At 41.7% G+C, this 19,450-nt stretch overlaps 1 protein-coding gene across 1 annotated transcript; it reads right to left on the bottom strand.

Moving 5' to 3' along the window:
• Positions 1-1,806: 1,806 nt before the first annotated feature.
• On the bottom strand, positions 1,807-19,111 carry POLR1D (RNA polymerase I and III subunit D). Its single transcript, XM_050333341.1, has 3 exons — positions 18,965-19,111; positions 10,857-10,931; positions 1,807-3,182 (listed from the first exon to the last, which is right to left on the bottom strand). Exons 1-3 carry the CDS (start codon positions 18,988-18,990, stop codon positions 2,897-2,899), a joined length of 387 nt encoding a protein of 128 aa, XP_050189298.1. The 5' UTR covers positions 18,991-19,111; the 3' UTR covers positions 1,807-2,896.
• Positions 19,112-19,450: the final 339 nt, after the last annotated feature.

The following is a 19,450-nucleotide window of genomic DNA, read 5'->3' as shown; positions in this document are numbered from 1 at the left end:
GAACTGCATGATACTATATCTCTGCAAGTCAAAACTAATGGAAGTATTTCATAAAGGCTACACAGAATGTTTTCTTCTCCTCTCCTCATACTGTTTCGTGATCTGCATTCAGTATCTCGTGATCTGCATTCAGTATCAGGTTGATGAAAATGAACATTTGGAAGATTTCTGTCCAACATAATAATAAAGTCTAATAAGCAAGTTATTCTGGCTATGGGAAGAGAACAAACTCCGTCATCCACATTGTGCACTGGAACTAAACAGAGACAACCTTGGTAGCTCATAGGTAAACAAGAAACACCTGTGAAGTGACACTGCAGGAACACTAAAGGTGCATTCCCCTCTCATGAGAGTAACTAGACTGCAATGCACCACTATGGGAAGCTGAGACCAAGAACACACCATTTATTTACGTATTGACACTTAAGGACTAGGCACTTTTACAAGTAACAGGAGTTCTGAGTTACAGCAGTTAGTAACACATTTTGATAAGTCATGTCCAAGTTTTAATTTTAAGGGTTAAATACTATCTTTAAGATACCTTACAAACGTGATCCTGGTGCTGCACAGTGTGAGCAACTGCAGACAAAATACAAACCTGGCCTTATGCACTCAATTTTCTATTAAAAAACTCATCAGCAGATGATCACTGCGATCCCTTCTAAGTTTACCCATTCTGTGATTCTATGAAGAGCTGCCTTAAGAACAGTCAATGAGCAGCACAGGATTTTGTTTTTATTAAGTATGCTTATTAAAGACAGCATTAAAAGATGGAATTAACCAATACAAGATTAATAACTTGTGTATATTCTTTAAGTCAGAAAAATGTGGAATTAGATCTGAACCTGCCGCCACCACCACCACCACCAAAACAGGCTTTCTCCAGTTATCTGTGTTGGTCATGTCAGATCCTTTAGTTGAGCATTTCCAGTATGTAAGCATTATCAACAATCCAGACTAATTTTGAAAGCATACTCTAATCAGCTTCCCTACCTGAAAGCCTGGCATAAATTATTTTAGAATCAACAACAGTCTTTATTCTAAAGAGGTGTTTGAAGGTCTGACTGTTGAAAGCTCTCAGGACAGCATATTATCAGCACAAGCCAGACCAGCAAGAATTCACAAAAATTTGTTCTGCGCAAAATCTCCAGCCCAAATCCTGACCAATGGTGAGAATAATTCTCTGCTGGAGTCACATCCATCCAGCACTGTCACTACAGCAGAGTCCAGCTGGTATTATAGCTGCCGTCCTTCCAGAAAGGATTACTAAGGAGTACACAACCAGCTCCCAGCAAAATAAGGACTGCAAACAACTTCAGTTTATTTAAACCAAATACAGGCCTACATTCTCCAAAGACAGTACTCTTTCACTGATGCCACTTGAATTACTACAAATTTTCTGAAAGGCTGGGACTTCTATTCTAGTGCTATACTTCCTGCAGGGAAATAGAGGAATTGTGCACAGCTCCTCTGTGGAAACATTAAAGTATCCCTCTTCGTTGGTTATGCTGATCCTGGCAGTTGCCGGTGGGCTCAGAGCCAGTTTAACTACCTTCTCATTACTCAGAAGAGTAATTCCCAGCTCATGCACCAAAATTCAGCCACAGCGTATCTCCACTTTGGACTTCTCATCCATCCCCACCTAACAGGAGCTTTCCAAGAGACAGGCAAGTGCGGCAAGGCTAAGTGCAGACACGCCTATAGGTGGCACTCTTGCCCTGGCTCAACATGGAAGGACCACGAGGCCCCGGTTCCCTTGGAGGAGAGAGTCAAGAAACACATTAAAGCATTAATTCCACAAGGCACTTCCAATGAACATTTTCGAATTTTATTGTCACCACACTTAAAAACGTAAACCTATGTTCAAAACAATTATTACTGAGAACAGTGAAATACAAAATATTTCACACAGAAGTTTGTTACTGTAATACAAACAGAAGTGAGACATAGAATATGCCGATGTGTATTATCTGTGCTCCCAGTCACAAGTTTAAGAACTGTACCACTACAGAATTGTTACACAGGCTTGGAAAGTGAGCGTTTGACTGTTTTTGAGCATCACCTCTGCATTTCTAGTATTACACAATTACTTTGAAACTTCCTAGCAGTGGACAGAGAACACGAAAATTTTGTCTTCGGGGTTTGTTTTGAAAGCACCGTGACAACAGACTGTTCAAACTACTTCCTTACAGAGGGAAGTCGAAACAGAGACAATTATTGCAGCTTTTTAGGGGTAATGTTTATGATTACATATGAGAGATTTGTGCATATACAATAACAAGCAAAATCAGAATTTTCCTGGTAGTTCCTCCTGAAAAGCAAAGCTGGTGGTGCCCATTTTAAATCTGTTCTTTTTACACTAAAGAAAGCAGTCTCTTATATTCTGTAAAAAATGCATGTGCTTGGCCAGGCACTAACCAGCTTTCTCTGCCTCTAGATTCTGTAAAACTAAATTAACCCAAATAAGCAAAATTTTTTTATTGGTTAGCAGCAAAGAAATTCTGTAAACTTCACACAATGAATAAATTTCTGCTTAATTTAAATTTATTTCCAAAAGAGTGACATGACTAAATGATTTGTATCGGACAGAGACACACGAATCACACTCCATCACCAAGACCCTAAGCTTAGTCAGAATGGGACAGAGCACTGGAGCAAAGGGAAAGGAATGTCTGCTCTAAAACGACTGGAGGATTTATGCTGCACTTTGCTTTTCTCTTAAAGGTCCCAAAGAAAGTTTTCTAAAGCTACCTCAAGGTTACTTCTCACACAAGCAACTTGGTTCAAAACTCAGGTTTGAACAGCATCTCTTCCTGAAAAACTGAGACATCCCTGCTGTCCTAAACTTAATGACATTCCTGACTTGTAACAACACGTACTTGTCACTCTCTTCTCCTCATCGCTTGCTTGATCGCTTTTCATGCTTGTCCTTTGTGTGCTGGTTCCTGGTTTGATGCCTTGGAGGAGAGTAGCTGACTCTCCTTCTGGACTGAAAGCTGGGTGTATATGGGTGGATTCTGCGTTTCTTTGGTTTTTCTTCTTTCCTGCTTTTGTTTGGCTCAGACTCCTTATTGTCTTCCTTTTGCTCACGTTCTTGGTCTTGTTCTTTTTGAGATGGTAATGTGTTTTTGATGGTATTAATAAGAAATCTTTTATTTGTACCAGCAAGAGGACATTTCAACCTGTAAAGAAATTTAAAAGTGATCAAAAGACAAGATAAAAACATCCTGAAACAAGATTTAAACTTCAGTGATTTTTTAAGACAAGTTTGTGATTTTGGCTTTCCTTGCATGCCACCTAGTGTAAACTCTCAGTACAGAAAAACATGTTCAAGGTTATCTCCATTCTCCTTCTGTCTTACTCTTTATGGGAAGAAATCTACTTTACTTCAACATAGATAAAATCCACATGATTTTCACAAGGTAGCGTGTTCAGGGGGAAACAGAGGTTGATGGTGCTTAACTTAGGTATTCAGGAATCAAATATTTAGTAACATCTTCTAAGTAGAATCAGAATGGTTTATAAAGATGACCATCTTCTAAAGTCAGCATTATCTACTGAACTCTGATATTCAGGAAGTGAGATGCACATGCACAAAGAACACAAATAGCTGAAGCAATATAACATATATGGGAAGCATACCATTTTTAACATATCTTGCAACTACCAAAGAGTATTATTTATTTCTTTTTCTTAAAAGGAAAGGATACTTATCCAACTATTTACCATTTTGTCTGACACTCTCCTCTCACAGCTTAACACTTTTGCACACAATTTATCAGCCAGTTTCAGTAAACAAGTATCATACATTTCCTTCCCAATTCACCACCTTTTAAAGAATGGAATGAGAAAAAAAAAGTTTGAATATATTCCTACAGAAAGCAGAAATCACTCTGAAGACTTTGTTTATAGTTGGAGCCACTGTATTTGTCTTTACAACATTTTTGAGAGAAGTTACAGGATTACTTTAAGAAAATCAGAGCTGTTGGAGATCACAGTGCCACTTACTGAATCAACCACACAGGAATCCTAACACCACAATGTTAAGATATCTATTCTACTTGAATGTTCTGTGTAAGTATAGAAATCATACCCTATTTAAAAACCTTTGACACCTCTAAACAATTAGAGGAATCAGAACAATAAGCAAATTGCAATTAAGATCACATCTGATTATTTAGTATACTTCATGACTTAACTGGACATGGCATTTACCATGTTTTGCTTCAGGTCTGCCTACTAAGCATTCCTGAAAGTGGTTCTTGTCCTAAATCCTCAAGGAACTTAGAAGAGTAATTGTACAAGTATACATTGAACAGCCATGCTGTTTTATTTCCACTAGGTATTTCCTGACACATTTCTATAGCATAGCTAGTTTTAGAATTTTCTAAACTTTCTGCATAGAAATCTACACTGTTTTGCTCAAACCCTGGTTTAAAATAATAATAAAAAGTCTAGATCTTTATCTAGTATAGCTGTTTTGTAAATTAGGGAGACAATATTTATCCATTAATTGTATTACTGAGTAAAAACGCAAGGCTAATAAATGTCAGTAGGGTTTCTACTTCAAGCTACATCACCCATGAACATGGCGCTGAACATGGCACGGCACAGGTTACACTGAAGACATAACACAAACCAGCCAACACTTAAGTTCTCCGTGCATCTCACGCGAGCATTAAACTGTTGTAACTCAACATTTGCTACTCAGGAACGGAGCTTTCTCTAGGCTGCATTCAGGCAAAAACTATTTCACATTTGTTCTCTTTCCCCTTGCTTTTTCTTAAGAGCTAATGCATTGATTTAAGTGCTAATATATATAGCGCCAGAAGGAGACAATCTGCCCTAAATAAATTCATCTGGCTGAAGTATTTATTTCTTTTTGACACTATGAGTGCTGCCTGAGCTATACTAAGAATGAAAACTGATGAGAAATGCAGGACTTGAGAGTCAGTCAAGAGATACCATTAGTTCACCATCATACAGAGATATAAGTGAGCCACCAGGTTTTCATGGAGCAGCAGTAAGTCATGGCACTGAAGGAAAACATTAGCCCTTAGTTTTATTGACCTCAGACTTCAACAAAGCAAATTCTACCTTCAAGTCTTAACGGAAATGAGATGTATGGCACATGCTACTTTACACACAAGCACATGTTTACACATATCCATGGTATATACAGAACTCTAAAAGTGAACTGTATTAATCCACCAACATCTTTGAGAGCATTTCTAATGGTGAGAAAATTGATATCTCCAAATACAAGCCTTTGGCTCACTGTAGGGTCTGATCCTGCAGTGCTCAATTCACTGACAGCTCTGCCCTCAATGTGAGTTCTGAAGGGCTGGGAGGCAAGCTCAGCTTATGCAAGGTGGAACACAATACTGCTGACTAGTAAACAGTGCCACAGAACTGATTTGAGAAGCTTTTCTTTATAACTAATGACAAAAAAAGAAGACATGTTAAAGAACATTAAAGTTCTGAACTGGAGTGTGCCCCAAGCAGGGCTGCAGGCGTGACTGAAGCAAGCACACACCCTGCAATGCTAGAGCAGTCTTGTCTACAAAACAGACTCCAGCTCTGTCGCAGCGTGTTCACTCAGCACTGAGGTTCACTTTTTGCTTTGCATGCTCCAATAAGCTAAACCAACCTATTATTACCAAGAGAATCTTGCCTCCCTCCACAGGTAAGTCTCACACACCCCAAAATCTCTCCACTATGCAATGACCAAGACAGTGCAGTGTATTGTTAAGATACAATGTTAAAGTCAAAATGCAATGGCATTGTATTTTGAGAAAAGAAAAATTAAATCAATTATTGTGAATGTGGGTCAAATCTTAACTAATAACACAATTTCCAAACGACACCTGCCATCCAGTGAAGCAGTGATATTCAGCACAGAAGTATATGTACAAGTTCTTAACAGCAGATACAGTAGAAACATGCCAACAGTATTTAAGACACAAGAGTACAGTGCCATGCGCCACAGTCTTTTCTCTGCTGAGTAACCGGACATATCAAACAGGCTTGGCACAGCAAGGCTCATCTTTTACAGAGTAAAAGCACACCTTTCCAGGAAACAAAGTTTATTATGGATGAACTGACAAGTACATTTCTACCATTTCCAAAATGCCACGAAAAATACTTAATAGAAGAGTGACTGAAGGAAAAAAAGAAAAAGTAGCTAGAAGTTGTTTTGCCAAAGCAATTAATCTATGCTATTACCCTTTCACAGGGGACCTCACAGAAGAGGATGCCTGGGAGGACACTGCAAGCTTTTAAATATGGTCTTGGCAACTAGGTACAGCTGGCAGGGCTTTGTAGAACCACAGAATGGCCTGGGTTGGCAGGGACCTTAACAATCCTCTAGTTCCAACCCTGCTGTCATGAGTTCCTTTCACTAGGCCAGGTTGCTTAGAGCTTCATCCAGCCTGGCCTTGAACACTTCCAGAGAGGAGACATCCACAACTTCTCTGGGCAACCAGTTCCAGTGACAACTTGACTTGGGATAAGAACATGTGCTCTGATTACAAGATTTTAACACAGTTACTTTCGAATCGCTATCCATGCCCTGTTTCTCCTCCTCCTTCTCCTCACATTCAAATGAAAGATGCAGGGGAATCACACTGCAGTGTTTCTGCACATCACACAACACCCATTCAAAGACAAGATGCAATACAGCATCGCACAGTTCCGGTGCCCTCATCATCATTTTGTATTTTGCTGTACTTCTAACAGATTTGGTATTGAACAGAAAGCTATCTATAGGAATGAAAGCCATTTTAGGATTGCTTTACAAGGAATAGAGTTAAAAATAATTTAATGCTTCCAAAATTTATCTTTTTGCAATTTCATCTGCTCTTACAATGCAGACTTGAACAAATCATCCAAAAATATCCTATTTTCCATTTCTTACTTTACATCTCAAGTAAGTTGAGAAGGCTATATTCAGTTTAGCTACCAGCATCTTTGAAGATCAGACCTACACAACAGAGGAAAAAAAAAGCCTCTAGAACTTTTTTCACACAGTAGCTTTTGTAGCATTTTAACTGCCTTTCTTAATTAAATTACAACAACTGCTTAAAATGGGACCCAACTACACTGCTATAGAGAAGCTTATGAATTATGTACATAGCACCAAGAGAAACACTTAAGGAAAGCTGAACTTGTAGCTTTATTTTAATCAGACATACAATGGAAACCCCCAAATATCCTATACCTTTATTTCATCTATATCCAATAGGTTCTGATGAAAAAAGGATAAATTCATCTAACTATTTCAAGTGTTCTCACACTGTTTGTTCACAACTTCTCACTCTGGATCCAGCCGGTCCTTCAAATTTTAGCTTCCAAACAGCTGCTTGGATGTCTTTTCTCATCTCAGGAGTTCCAGCATCACAGCATCATCAGTGAGATTCAGCCACAGTTTCTGCTCTCTTCTGCTCAAGATTTCCAGAATTAAGACACCTTCAGAAGAGGATTCTCCCTTCCCCTTCTCTCAGACATTTCCTTATTTTTGATTAGCTGTACTAATGCTTGAGCCAGATACATCAGCAGCAGGATCTACATCATGTGTTATCATAAGGACGTAGGAGATGCCCCAAAAAGAGTTACCATGGCCATAGAGTACATACAAAAGCAAGATTTCAGGAACTAGAAGGACTGCATTGCTGAGTGAAATCTACAAATACAAATATCCAGCATTTCTTGGATTCATGTACCATGGACGTAGATACTGCCAATCTGAGCAGTCTGGAGAGTATGGAGACTGTGGAGCTGAGACTCTTAAAAAATTAAGAGTTCTGCAGTCCACTGCCAATACTGACACAGTTGTTCCATGTCCAGAGAGTCTCTGATAATTTCCCTTCCTGCACATGCTTTTGCCCAATATCACTGGCAATTTCACTGCTGGTTGCCTTTCTACTACTAGCCTCTAACCTGTACAAGTTGCATCTCCTGCCCATGTCATCCACACTGTACTTGTAAGACAATGTAGCACCAGCAAAAAATTCCAAAACTGGAAAAAATACTTGCAACACTGTCCCATATTTGAAGGTTGAGTTTCTGTATGAAAGACTGAGCTAAAGTTTGACTGCTATGTACACTTTTTATGTACCTGTCAGCTAAGCTAGCTTGAATGCCTGCAATGTAGGCTTCAGCAGCAGCTGACTATCCATCTCAAATGATGAGATAGCAGATAGTTAGGCAGGGGTGCTTGGGGAGCTTTTTCAAACAGTGCACTTGAGCTATGGAGAATGTATCACTCCAGACAGCAAAAGAGCATCAGCCTGAACCTGAAAGCAGTCCCAAAACAATATTCAGAGGCTTGCTGGCTAAGACTTTGCTGCCACCGACACCCATCAGGAGACACTACTGTGTATGAACAATGTAATTCCCCCCCAGGAATGCCACTTCTCCATACACCTCCCTTGAACCAACTCCTGTCAAATGCCACTGACTCCAGAAATGTATTTCCCAGTATTCAACAGCTGCTGGAGAGTAACATATGCTGGAATCAGTGAAGTATGAGCAGCAGTAGCCTCTGCTTCTCCTTACCCAAAGACAGATGGCAGAACATATCTTTTCTTCACAGGCTCGAGTTGCTTCAACTTTCCAGTGGCAATGCAGGACTGATGGCCTTACACTAGATGTCTCCAGGGTTTGTGCATCTCTTCTCCAGGACTCCTCTGACAAAGGGTTGAGGAAATCCCAGAAGTCCTCATGAAACACACCTGTAAGCATTTTGAGTTCAGCAAGGAAAGGAAGGTTTTGCATGTCACCTCCTAACGCTGTGCTTTTAGACAAGTTGGTGATGACCTCGTCTTTGCTCCTATCAGTTATGCTTTCCAGGATCTGGTCTATTAATATACATTTTCGTGAACCAACTTTTCTGCTCATTTCATTTGCTGTCCACAGAGCTCTGAGCAGCAGTTACCTTCCTCTCTGTTCACACCCTGGAAGGTTACATATCAGCCCCAGATGCTATCTCTGAAGCCCTTAAGGATTTACTTTGTTCCAGGATCAGTTACAACTGATGGCATTTTGCTGGAGTGTGATACTCAACTGAGCATAGTTAAGTTTCCTTCCAATACCTTACTGGTTATATATTTCTGATATCTACATGCAATACCTATTTGTCGGGCCAGTTCAGAAGCACCAGAGCAGCACACCAGGGCATGAATAATATTAAAGGGACGAGAGCAGGGGCAGCCTGCAGCTGCTGTTCTGTATGTTGGGCTTGCAGAACTGGACAGCAAAGACTTAACGAGATTCTGCCTATGGGGGCTTTCATACCTTCCTTACAGCTACACATGCCAGCTGTACAGTACCCTATGCCAAACTCTACAGCAGCAGATTTGTGACAAGTGGGATTACTACTAGTCTCTCTAAGGATAAATTCAGAGAGGGCAAAGTCCCCAAAGATGCATTACATACAAAGAAATCATCTCTGAGAGCACGATATCCTGAGCTGCAGACAGCCCGAAGCTCAGATAGTACCTTGAAGAAGGTACTACAGAGTATTCAGAAAGATATTCAGCAAAGCAATTCCTAGGCACTCGGTATCAGCCACTGATGGAGACAGGGCACTGCAGAGATGGATCCTTTGTTTGATCCAGTATAGCTATTCTCATGTACCTCTGGAGCCAAAAGGATTCTTACTTGAACAGTCTCTGTTCAGGATATCACCACAACAATCCCTATGTCAAGAGTCTTCATCTGCCTGAAGTCTTCTTGACAGTCCTCTTCACCTTTAACACAATCCTGGCCTAGCCAGACACTATTTCACTCTAGTGGAATCGTGCAGCTGCTCTGAAGAACAGGTCACCCTTGGCTTCCCATCCCCTGGCAGGACTTGGGCATCAGGCTTTAGCAAACTGCCCAATGCCACAAGCCGATCATAACAGCCAGCTGAACAGGTCCACTGCTCTTTTACAGACTAGGAATAAGAAGTAGCCAGACACAAGAGCAGAAGCTCATACACACTCCTGGCAGGTATTCCAGAGTGCACAAGTTGCAGTGAAGTTGGTGGAGGAAGCCAAACCCTATCTACAAATGAGTTTCATGCACTCAACTGGTGCACTACTTGTGTGAACATCTCTAGATCCAACAGCTTCTTACCAAATAGCTAAACATACACGTTATTTTAAGATGAATGACGCTTCTCAGCATGTTATTACTTTTTTAATTACGCATTACATGCCATTATAATCTAGCTGTAAAATCTGGAATACTGCATTGTATTTCACTTAAGTTTTAAACACTGTGATTCTTTTCCCAGTTGCTATAAAGGTTAGCCCCCGGGTTTTAGGATTTTTTTTAGTATTAAAAAATAGCTGTCTTCCCAAAAGTGGGTTATGCTTAATTTCACTGAGTTTGGTTTTGGCTACAATTTACACATGAATTCTCTATTAAAGGATAGTTTATTACTTTCAATATAAGGCTTTAGGTTTCTTTGTCAGGCTATGGATTCTTTTCACTTAAAACAGAATCTATCCCAGTAATATGTGGATAGTATGTAAGCACATGCACACTTCAGATAGACAGTATTTTAAAGACTCACGAGATTCCAACCCAAACTTTGCAATTCCATGTATTATACGGACATATTATTACAAAAGATATTCCCAATTTCCAATTGCTTTGACTTCAACATATTCAGACAAGCAATTTCAGGCAGACGGAATTTACTTGAATTTCTTACCTAGGCTCAATTTTTTGCCCAAATTATTATGTGGATGAAAACAAATTATTTAAACACGAAGCACATAAAAAGGTAGAGACTTCTGTCATGCATTAAAATACAAAATTTATTTTGGCATCAGTCAAAGGATTCATTTCCTCTTGGCACAACTTACCAACCCATAGCTCCCATTGTTTCAGCCCTGGTTCTCCCACGTTTTGCCTCTTTAAGTAATTCCTCCACAGCCTTCCTAAATATGAGAAGAAGAAACAAGTCACCACTTGCAGAACACAAGAACTTGCCACTTTATGCACATATGTAGGGAAAGTGGATAGCTTCTTCACTGCAGTGAATTAAGCATTAAAGAAGCTACTGAAATCACCCTGACTTTAAGATAATTTGGATTCCTATGCACCAAGATTGAAAGAAACATCTTGAAACATTAAAAGCAATTAAAGTTGTAAATACAACAACAGCCATACTAAATGAAGAACAGAAATAAGGTATGCAAAACTGGTGTATTACGCTGAAACGCACAGTCCCTGTCACTTCACTTTGGGAATGCTCTTCCCTGCTGTCACTTTGCTTAGGTTCTTCCTGAAGTCTTTCAACCACAGCAAACCTATTTTGAGCACAGCTGAACATCACCAGTAAAACAGCAAGCAGTCAGATGACAGTAAAATCACTGTAACTATGAGTTGTCAAACTGTACTAACTTTGTGTAACAGAGGAAGAAAAGAGTTCATCTTTGTGACTGTAATCTACATACATATATATATATATATATATTCCTTTGTTCCAAGGGGAAACCATTCCATATTCACAGGTCATAACTTTTTCTTTGAGAGTTCACATTTGAAGGGCTTTGCATAGGAATGTGGCCAAGATTTCCACAGAAATAAGAGTAGAAAAATGCACCAAAAATTGCAGTATTGCTTCTCTATTAATGCCACACTGGTTTAAGGTTCCTCACAGAAGTCTCTCTTACCTAAGGTTATTAGTATGATCTCAGTAGCAACTGGGCTTAGGATACTTCAAATCCTTTTTAAGCAGGCATCTGACTGCGAGAACATGTTGCATATCCTGTCATACCACAGGCATTCATGAAAACCAAGTGACTACCCAGGTAAGTTGCCATCTGTTAGAGTTGCTGCCCCAAGATGCCAAGTACAGTGTCAGCAACCTCATCAGCTACTGATGCCTTCCCAGGCAGGGGCAGTGGTGTGTGTGGGATGGCTACTTGCAAGAACACTAAAAAAATGGGTGGAAAACACAGGCTCTACCACTGGAACACGAGAGATGTTGCATACACAGTTTTCATGAAATTATAGCAAAATTTCTTTTTTCCCCAGACCCTGAATCTGCTATCTCAGCAGCCTAAGCTGGTTTACAGTGATGACAGCAAGAACATACGACATTTATAAAAGCTTGCCCCAAGCCTTCAAACAGCAATGTCAGACACAGGTGAGGAAAGAGGAAAAAAGTGTCTGAGTTTACTTACCAATTACCAAACTTGGTGATTCTCTTTTGAGAAACCTGACTAGGAGGCAGATTAAAAGCCTGTCAAAATCCTACAAAAAGCCTACAAAATCTGTCACAATTTATAACTAAAATAATAGAGCAAAGTATCTGAGTTACAAAGCACTAATAAAACACATATATTTTAAACAGTTACAATTCAACTTCAGGGAAAACAGCACAGAAAATTAATATGGTGATACTGATTCTATTAACTTAGGTAGGAATTATAGGCCATTAAGTATTTGAGACTTTTTTTTTGTCATATTAAAGATCAGACTGACTTGCCATTCATCTTAGAAGCCTTCTAAGTCCACACCTGCCTTCATTATCAAACACTGTTCCCTAACATTGGTCTTTCAACATCACTCTTATTCACTGCACCTTTACAAAGCCCTTTCAACTTGCACAGGCAAATTAAACACAATGCTCAGATCCTCTTTTGAAATAATGTGTTTCCACTCACTGAACTTATATCCTCTACACAAGTAAGCCAAAAAGCTATGCAAACAAGATTTTAAAATTTGCTTTTAGAGGCCTCGTGGGACACCACATTCCTTCCTATCTTCATTTTTACAGCTTGGTTACAATACAAACAGTCCCGTGGCTGCCAGCTTCAATTCAAAGAGCAGCAGTGTGAGCAAAGGGAATGCAGCATGCAACTTTCACATGAGAACCACCCGAACACTGGGAGAGGGGCACATTTAAGAACCCTGTCATCATTCTGGCATCTTTTATAGCAAGCACCACTTAAAACTTTCTGTGGCAATTTTTTTGAGCAATCAAGCTGCAGAATTACAGTAACATGAAGGTACAAGCAGTGATATTTTTATCTTCAAGAATATGGTCCAAGACCTTTTTACATTTCTGAGGTATTACACATTTTCCTCTCTATATATTACAAGGTTACAGGCGAAGCTCTCGTTGCATAAATCCTAATAACCTGTAAGACAAATGCATGTGCCAAAAGAGTAGGAGAATATTAAAGGCTCCCAAGTCAGGAGAAAGGAGAGTTATTTTCTATTCCCCACTCAGGGGAAGAGCTTCATCTTTTTTTTTCCCAGAAGATCAAATTGACAGACTGAAAAAAATGAGTAATTGTAATAGAGGTATGTCTGATACAGTTACAGGCAATGAAAACACCACATCATTACAGGGACCACCAATGTTTGTAATTATAAACGACTGCTAGGAGCAGATGTATCATGCTGGAACTGACAGCAAAGAGGCCAGGTAGTCACAGTTCCATGGCCAAGCCCAACCAGTAGCAAGGCTGAAAATCTACTTCCAGGAGGCAGATGCACACACCATACACCTACACTGCTGGCCACACCAATCACAGACAGACACACAGAGCGCTCACACCAACAGCTTCATCCTGCTCTTCTCTCCAGCTGGGTGTGGGAGCCTCCTAGTCTTCCACCCAACTCTGCTGCTGGTACAGATCATCCCACAGAGCTGGCTGGGATTCCCTGGTCCCTCAGTACACAACCCCACTTCAGTCTTGCCTGCAGAGACACACAGGCACATATGTGTCTCCACCCTGACCTTACAGTCTCTCCAGCAGGTGTCAGGACTCCCTGGTGCCCCCAACAGCTCCTCCTGTGCTCTTGCTCTTGGAGATACAAGCTCACCCTCCAGCTCCCTCCTTATTCACCCACTCACCAGCTATTCCAGCTTGATCTTCACGAGCAGCCACATGCTCCCTCACACACCCATACTTGCTCCATTACTGCAACACAAATAAATAGGTCCCCAATCCTATTCTAGTGGCCAGCATTTAGATTTACTCCCTCCATGAAGTGTCCTTGGTTGTTGGCACCCAGTCTCCCACCCCAGAGTCCCAGCCTAACTGCTGGCATCCAGACCTTCACTTTTTCCATTTGCTGGCACCACGGACATATGGTCCTTCCTCCCCACAGTTTGACTCCAGTTACTAGCACTGAGATTTACACCCTCTCCTCTCAGAGTCCCTTCTGAGAGAGAGTTAGAAAGGAACTTAACAGGAAGACAGGACACCCTATGATAATCAGACACAGGGCACAGACAGACAAGAGTACCCACCAACAGCCTATTCACACATGACCAGACTTTTATGCCCTTATTCCTCTATTTTCCCATTCTTGCTTCTCCTCAAATGACTTTATTGCTTTCCTTGCCTTTGGTTCCTCCCCTACACATCCCATAATAAGCCATATGCAATCTCAAAATGCTCCTCTTATGCATTCCTTAAGCCATTGCACAATCCTACAGGGCAACACCCTTAAGTCCCAAAGATGCTCCACCATTGACTCGTCTCGATGGGTGCCACCCCTGGAGACCTAGGCTGCCTCCTGGGATCAGCCCCAGGGATGGGTCCAAAGACAACATCCATTCCTCTCTGACCTTTTGATGGGTTACCACCGGCCACTGTCCCCATACTCTTTAGCGCTCATGGAGATGGAACTCTGATGGCTGGTAAATCCTGGGATGGGCCTGGGAGAAGACTGGGTGCTATTTGGGCTTTCTCTTTAGTCCTCTCTGGGCTCTCTGGAAGCTTTCATCACATAACCTAACAAACTTTGTCATCTCCACCCATGCCATCATTTCATTAAAGACCCTGATGAGAACTCTAATGAAAATACATCTACTGCAATGGCTTCACAGCACACAATCAGCTATGGAAGCACACTGACCTGGAGAAGGAGGGCACCATTCATATTCAACACCTCCCAGAGTTGGAGAAGGGATATCATCAAACCCATCTTCATTAAAGCATGAATAACTGTTTGCAATTTATATCTCTACTACCCAAGCTCAAAGGCCAGGCTTCCCAGCCAGTGCAATCCACAAAAACCACACTTAAACCTACCTCCTGAGGCCCTCTAGGTCCTGGCAGCAAGCTGCAAGCCCAGGAAAAAAAAATTACCAATTTTTAAATTCAATTTTCTCCAAGGACTTTAATGCTAACTATACAACTTATTTTTAACTGTGCATGGGACTGGAAATAGAAGTGGATGTTGGTATTCCGATTACATCTGAATAATTAATATCAAGACCTTCAGTCAAGTGAAGGACTGAAGACACTGCCAGTGTTATTTATAATTAATTCCTGCGAGCTGGTCTTATCTGCTCACCCTTATTAAGAAAACTGATGAAAGCAATGTCAAGAATAAAGCCTAAACCACAACATTAAGAGCAAGAATGAAAAAGGCACAGATATGCCACAAACTTCCTAATGTTTTTTCAAAGGCAAATACATTCTATGTTGGGTATGTGAATGCTCTCATTCTTGGTCGATCAGGTTTTGTACTTATAAAAATATTCTATTTGTCAGTCCTATGAGTGCTATTTGCAGTACAGTTCTGTGCTGATATTCTCACCAGCTTGAGTGATATTGAACATAATACTCCATTCCAAATGCTGATTTTAGCTCACAGACCACTTTTTTTTAATACTAGGAATACGGAATGCTGAATCCTGACAGTTTGATTTTAGCTGTTAAAAACAATAGTAAGAACTATCAGTTTCCTCCAAAGTACAAAGACTGCTCTTTAAAAACTGTAATTGTGATGTCTGTACAGCAAAAATACTAGACTATTGATTCTCAACTCAACTACAGGACTCCTGTTAGAGCCCTTGTGATTCAGAGCAGTGTCTCCTTAGGAAACAGTTAATTCCAAGGAAATAATGCTCCAAACAAGCTTGGCAAGCACTTCTAAAGAAGTATGGTATCCAAGATTGTGAAATATTTATAGCTATTGAAAGAGAGAACAGATTATGGAAGGACACAGGATAACAAAGCCACTTCCTCTGTATTTGTAAAGAAATGACATTTTTATGTGCTTCAAACACACAGAAACACCATGAAAATAATTTTGGAAGGAGAGGGGGAAGTAACATTTTTTTTAGACAGAAGTAAATTGGTGACCTCTGTAATATCCCAGTGAATATTTAGTTGAAATAAAGTAGGAAAAGCACTGCTTCCAGAGGAAACAAACTAAACAGCTCCTACTAGCTGATTTGTAACTTTTTCCGTCTCATTCTTGGGTCATAACTTCACAATACCACTAATTATATGTTAACAGAATTTATAATTTTCTTAGAAGAATTACATGGAACCCCAAGACTCTGGGTCTTCCCTGATGCACCAGCAAGTTCATAGGAAAAAAAAAAAATCTCAGTTCATACTTCCATCAAAGGTTACTGGGTGAGATGGAGGAGAGGATGCAATTTTTACTATTTTACACACCTCTGGTATTTACAACTTTTAGAGTTTTAAAATCCAGAGCATGCAACAGCTGCACAGTAACTTGCAAGTCAGCATTCAGCTTTCTGGGAAAACATCACATTCAGTTCATATTAAAGTGAGGAAAACATCAAATGCAAGATCAAGTGAGAATCAGACACAGTAAAACTGAAAAATAGTATCAGGAAATGTGGCAGTAAGGACGAAATAAAAGAAGGAAGATGAAGAGACCTCTCCTTAGAGAGAAAAAAATAGGACGACTGACTTAACAGATCACTTTTTGGAATACTGGGACACAAAATTTGCTTCTGACCTGAAAAAACATGCACAAAAATAGTTACACTTCTTTTTTCCCTCATGGTAAATTAAATAAAACCCACACGTACAAAAACATTAAGTTTTTATTTAAGACTTATTCATTGCAAGCAAGCCTGAATTAAGAGACAGACTACTAAAAATATTCCAGATAAACCTATTTTTAAACACTAAAAATCCACCTAAAATAGTGAAAACTGTGGCCAAAGAACAGAAAGGCCATTATTTGTATGCCAAAGCCACATTATAAAAAGCCTAAAAACTATAAACCTAAACTACCATCGCTGTGCTACTCACGGGAGAAGACAATCAACAGGTCATTGAATAAGAACCTAAGGAATAATGCCTGTAACCCAAAGGATAAAAGTCTGTGTTAGACTAGTAAGGGATCTGTATTGAAGATTGTACAGGGAGGCATACTTAGGGCAAGTAATACTCAAGAATGGCACCTAAATGCACACAGCACAAATTGAATTCAGGGTGCTACTAGCAAAGTGAGCTGTTACAAAAACTGAGGGTGTGAAAAAGTAACTAATGACAGAGGGATCCAGGACAGGAAGTGTTAACTGCCAAGGGCACTATATTGTCGTTATAATGTGTTTGGAGCCAATTAAACACACACAGAGGTGAACAGCAGTGCGGATTGAATACACCAGACAGCTAAACCCTATCTTGTACCACTCAGCAAGTGACACAGAGCTTCATCCTCATTATCTACCGTGATGCCACAGAAAAGGAATAGCAAATCCCAACTCAGACTGAACCTATAAGGAAGGATAAAATTTCGAATACGGTTCCTGTGAAGGAGAGCACCAGGAGGTGAGCAGGGAGCAATCAGCTGTAGCCGGTGAGCAAGCGGCTGTGACCCAAACTGCCCAGAGGACCCCAAGTCCCCAGCACAACAATAGCAACCAGAAGACAGCATGGAAGAACAGTGACATAGAGTCACCTTGCTATGAATAAAAAAGGTTTAAGGTTAGAATGGCACTAGTAAAAATAACATTCACGCATACACGGAAAGAAGCTTTAATTATTAAACTGATGATCTGTGAGCAGAAGTAGCTTACCAAGAATTAAAAGCCTCTTAGAAAGCATTATGCTCTCTAGACTTCCACCACCCCAGTGCTATTGCTTTGGGCCCATTTGAAATATGTGCCAGATATAAGCAGAAAACAGTTATTTTCTGTAAGCACTCAGACATCATTTCTTAAAAGTTAAGGGAGAGAACCATGAGGAGAATAGTTCAGAAGGTTTCTGGTCATCACTTCACTGTAACAGTTGATTTAAACAGCCATCAGGAGAGTGAACAACTCAGAAACAAACCTGCTAAAAAAGTAATGAAAAAATTCCAATCACACAAATGGGACTACTATGACATCAACTTGTGGTATAAACACGTAAAGTCTATTCCTAAAACAAAAGTAAGAGAGGCCTACTTTGAGCATCCAAATATAGAAATCTGCATTTTAATCTTCAATGTTTGCTTGGGAACACTGCAACTCACTAACTACACTGGCAAGAAGAATCCTCTGGTCCCCATGAAATACAAAGTGGAAACCAATTTTATTGTTTCGACAAAATAACTGCCAAGTATTTTGTATTATTCCATACAAGAAGAGTAATTTTAACTGGTCAACTGGTACATCTCCAGCACTGAAAATTGAAATAAAATAAGCGAGAGTTGTTTTAGTTTATTTCACTAAGTACACCAACTCACCAAATTGCAACGGATAAAGGATGAACCACCTAAGACTTTCCAATCTTGTTTCTAAACGGCACCAACACGCAGCACAAGATTTTTTAAAATATTTTATTTATTCTCATTATTCTCAAAAGCTTGTGGGCTTTTAAGTAATGAATTTTCCCCATTCTGTAGGAAGATTTGTTTTCCACTGGAACTCCAAAGTTCTGTCCCGAAGACGCCACGGAAGCGGCTCCAGGCCGCGTTCCCCTCGGGGCGCCCCCTTACCGCACAGCCGGGGGGCTGTCAGGGGAGAGGGGGCAGACCCCAGCGGGGCTCGGAGCCCCTCCTGGGCACCGCGGGCCACCCGCCCCCGAGCGCCCGGTCCGGGACGAGCCGCCCCGGGGCCGCCGCCAGCCCCGAGGGGCCCCAGGCCGGACCTGCCCGGGCCTCGCGGGGCGGGAGGCGCCGCCGGGCCCCGCAGAGGCCGCTCGCTCCCGGGGCCGCTCCGCCGCTGCCCCCGCCGCCGCTCGGCCCTCACCTCTCCAGCTCCGGGTCCTCTTCCATGGCTCCCCCGCTACCCGACGCCGCGGATCCTCAGGCGCAGGCCGCCGCCATCACCCGCCGGCCGGGCCGGGCGGGGCGGGGCGGGGCGGGAGCAGGGGCCGGCGAGGACCCCGGCGGGAGGAGCCGGGGCGGTGCGAGCCGCGTCCCGCCACACCCCTCGGGCACCTGCGGCACCGGCGGCCGCGCCCCCCGTAAAAGGGAGTGCGGGGGCAATGGGCTCCGCTCAAGGGCGGGATCCCCGCGGACCTCCGCCGCGGCGGGGGAAGGGGTGGCGCGGCCGTGACTAAGTGTCGGGAAGGCGGGAACGCCAGGAGGCGGGAGCAGCGCTGGGGCTGTTGGTCACGGAACCCCCCCGGGGTTTAGCCCCCGGGCACAGCCGTAGGGCTCGGGAGAGCGAGGGCAGGTCCGCGGGCAGCGCCGGGCGCCGCCGGAGCAGCGCCCCGCCCGGTCCCTCCTCCGC

Source organism: Myiozetetes cayanensis, unplaced genomic scaffold, assembly GCF_022539395.1.
Source record: "Myiozetetes cayanensis isolate MyiCay16 unplaced genomic scaffold, myiCay2020 scf5-8, whole genome shotgun sequence".
Taxonomy (NCBI): domain Eukaryota; kingdom Metazoa; phylum Chordata; class Aves; order Passeriformes; family Tyrannidae; genus Myiozetetes; species Myiozetetes cayanensis.
Note: the sequence above shows the minus strand (reverse complement) of the source record. Positions and strands in the feature narration are given on the sequence as shown.

Bases quoted from the DNA above. Each gene is read 5' to 3' on its own strand.
- POLR1D (XM_050333341.1), bottom strand. From the start codon at position 18,990: ATGGAAGAGGACCCGGAGCTGGAGAG. The intron at 10,932-18,964 runs GTGAGGGCCGAG...TCTCATATTTAG, and splicing joins GAGGACCCGGAGCTGGAGAG to GAAGGCTGTGGAGGAATTAC. The intron at 3,183-10,856 runs GTAAGTTGTGCC...ATTTCTTTACAG, and splicing joins ACAATGGGAGCTATGGGTTG to GTTGAAATGTCCTCTTGCTG.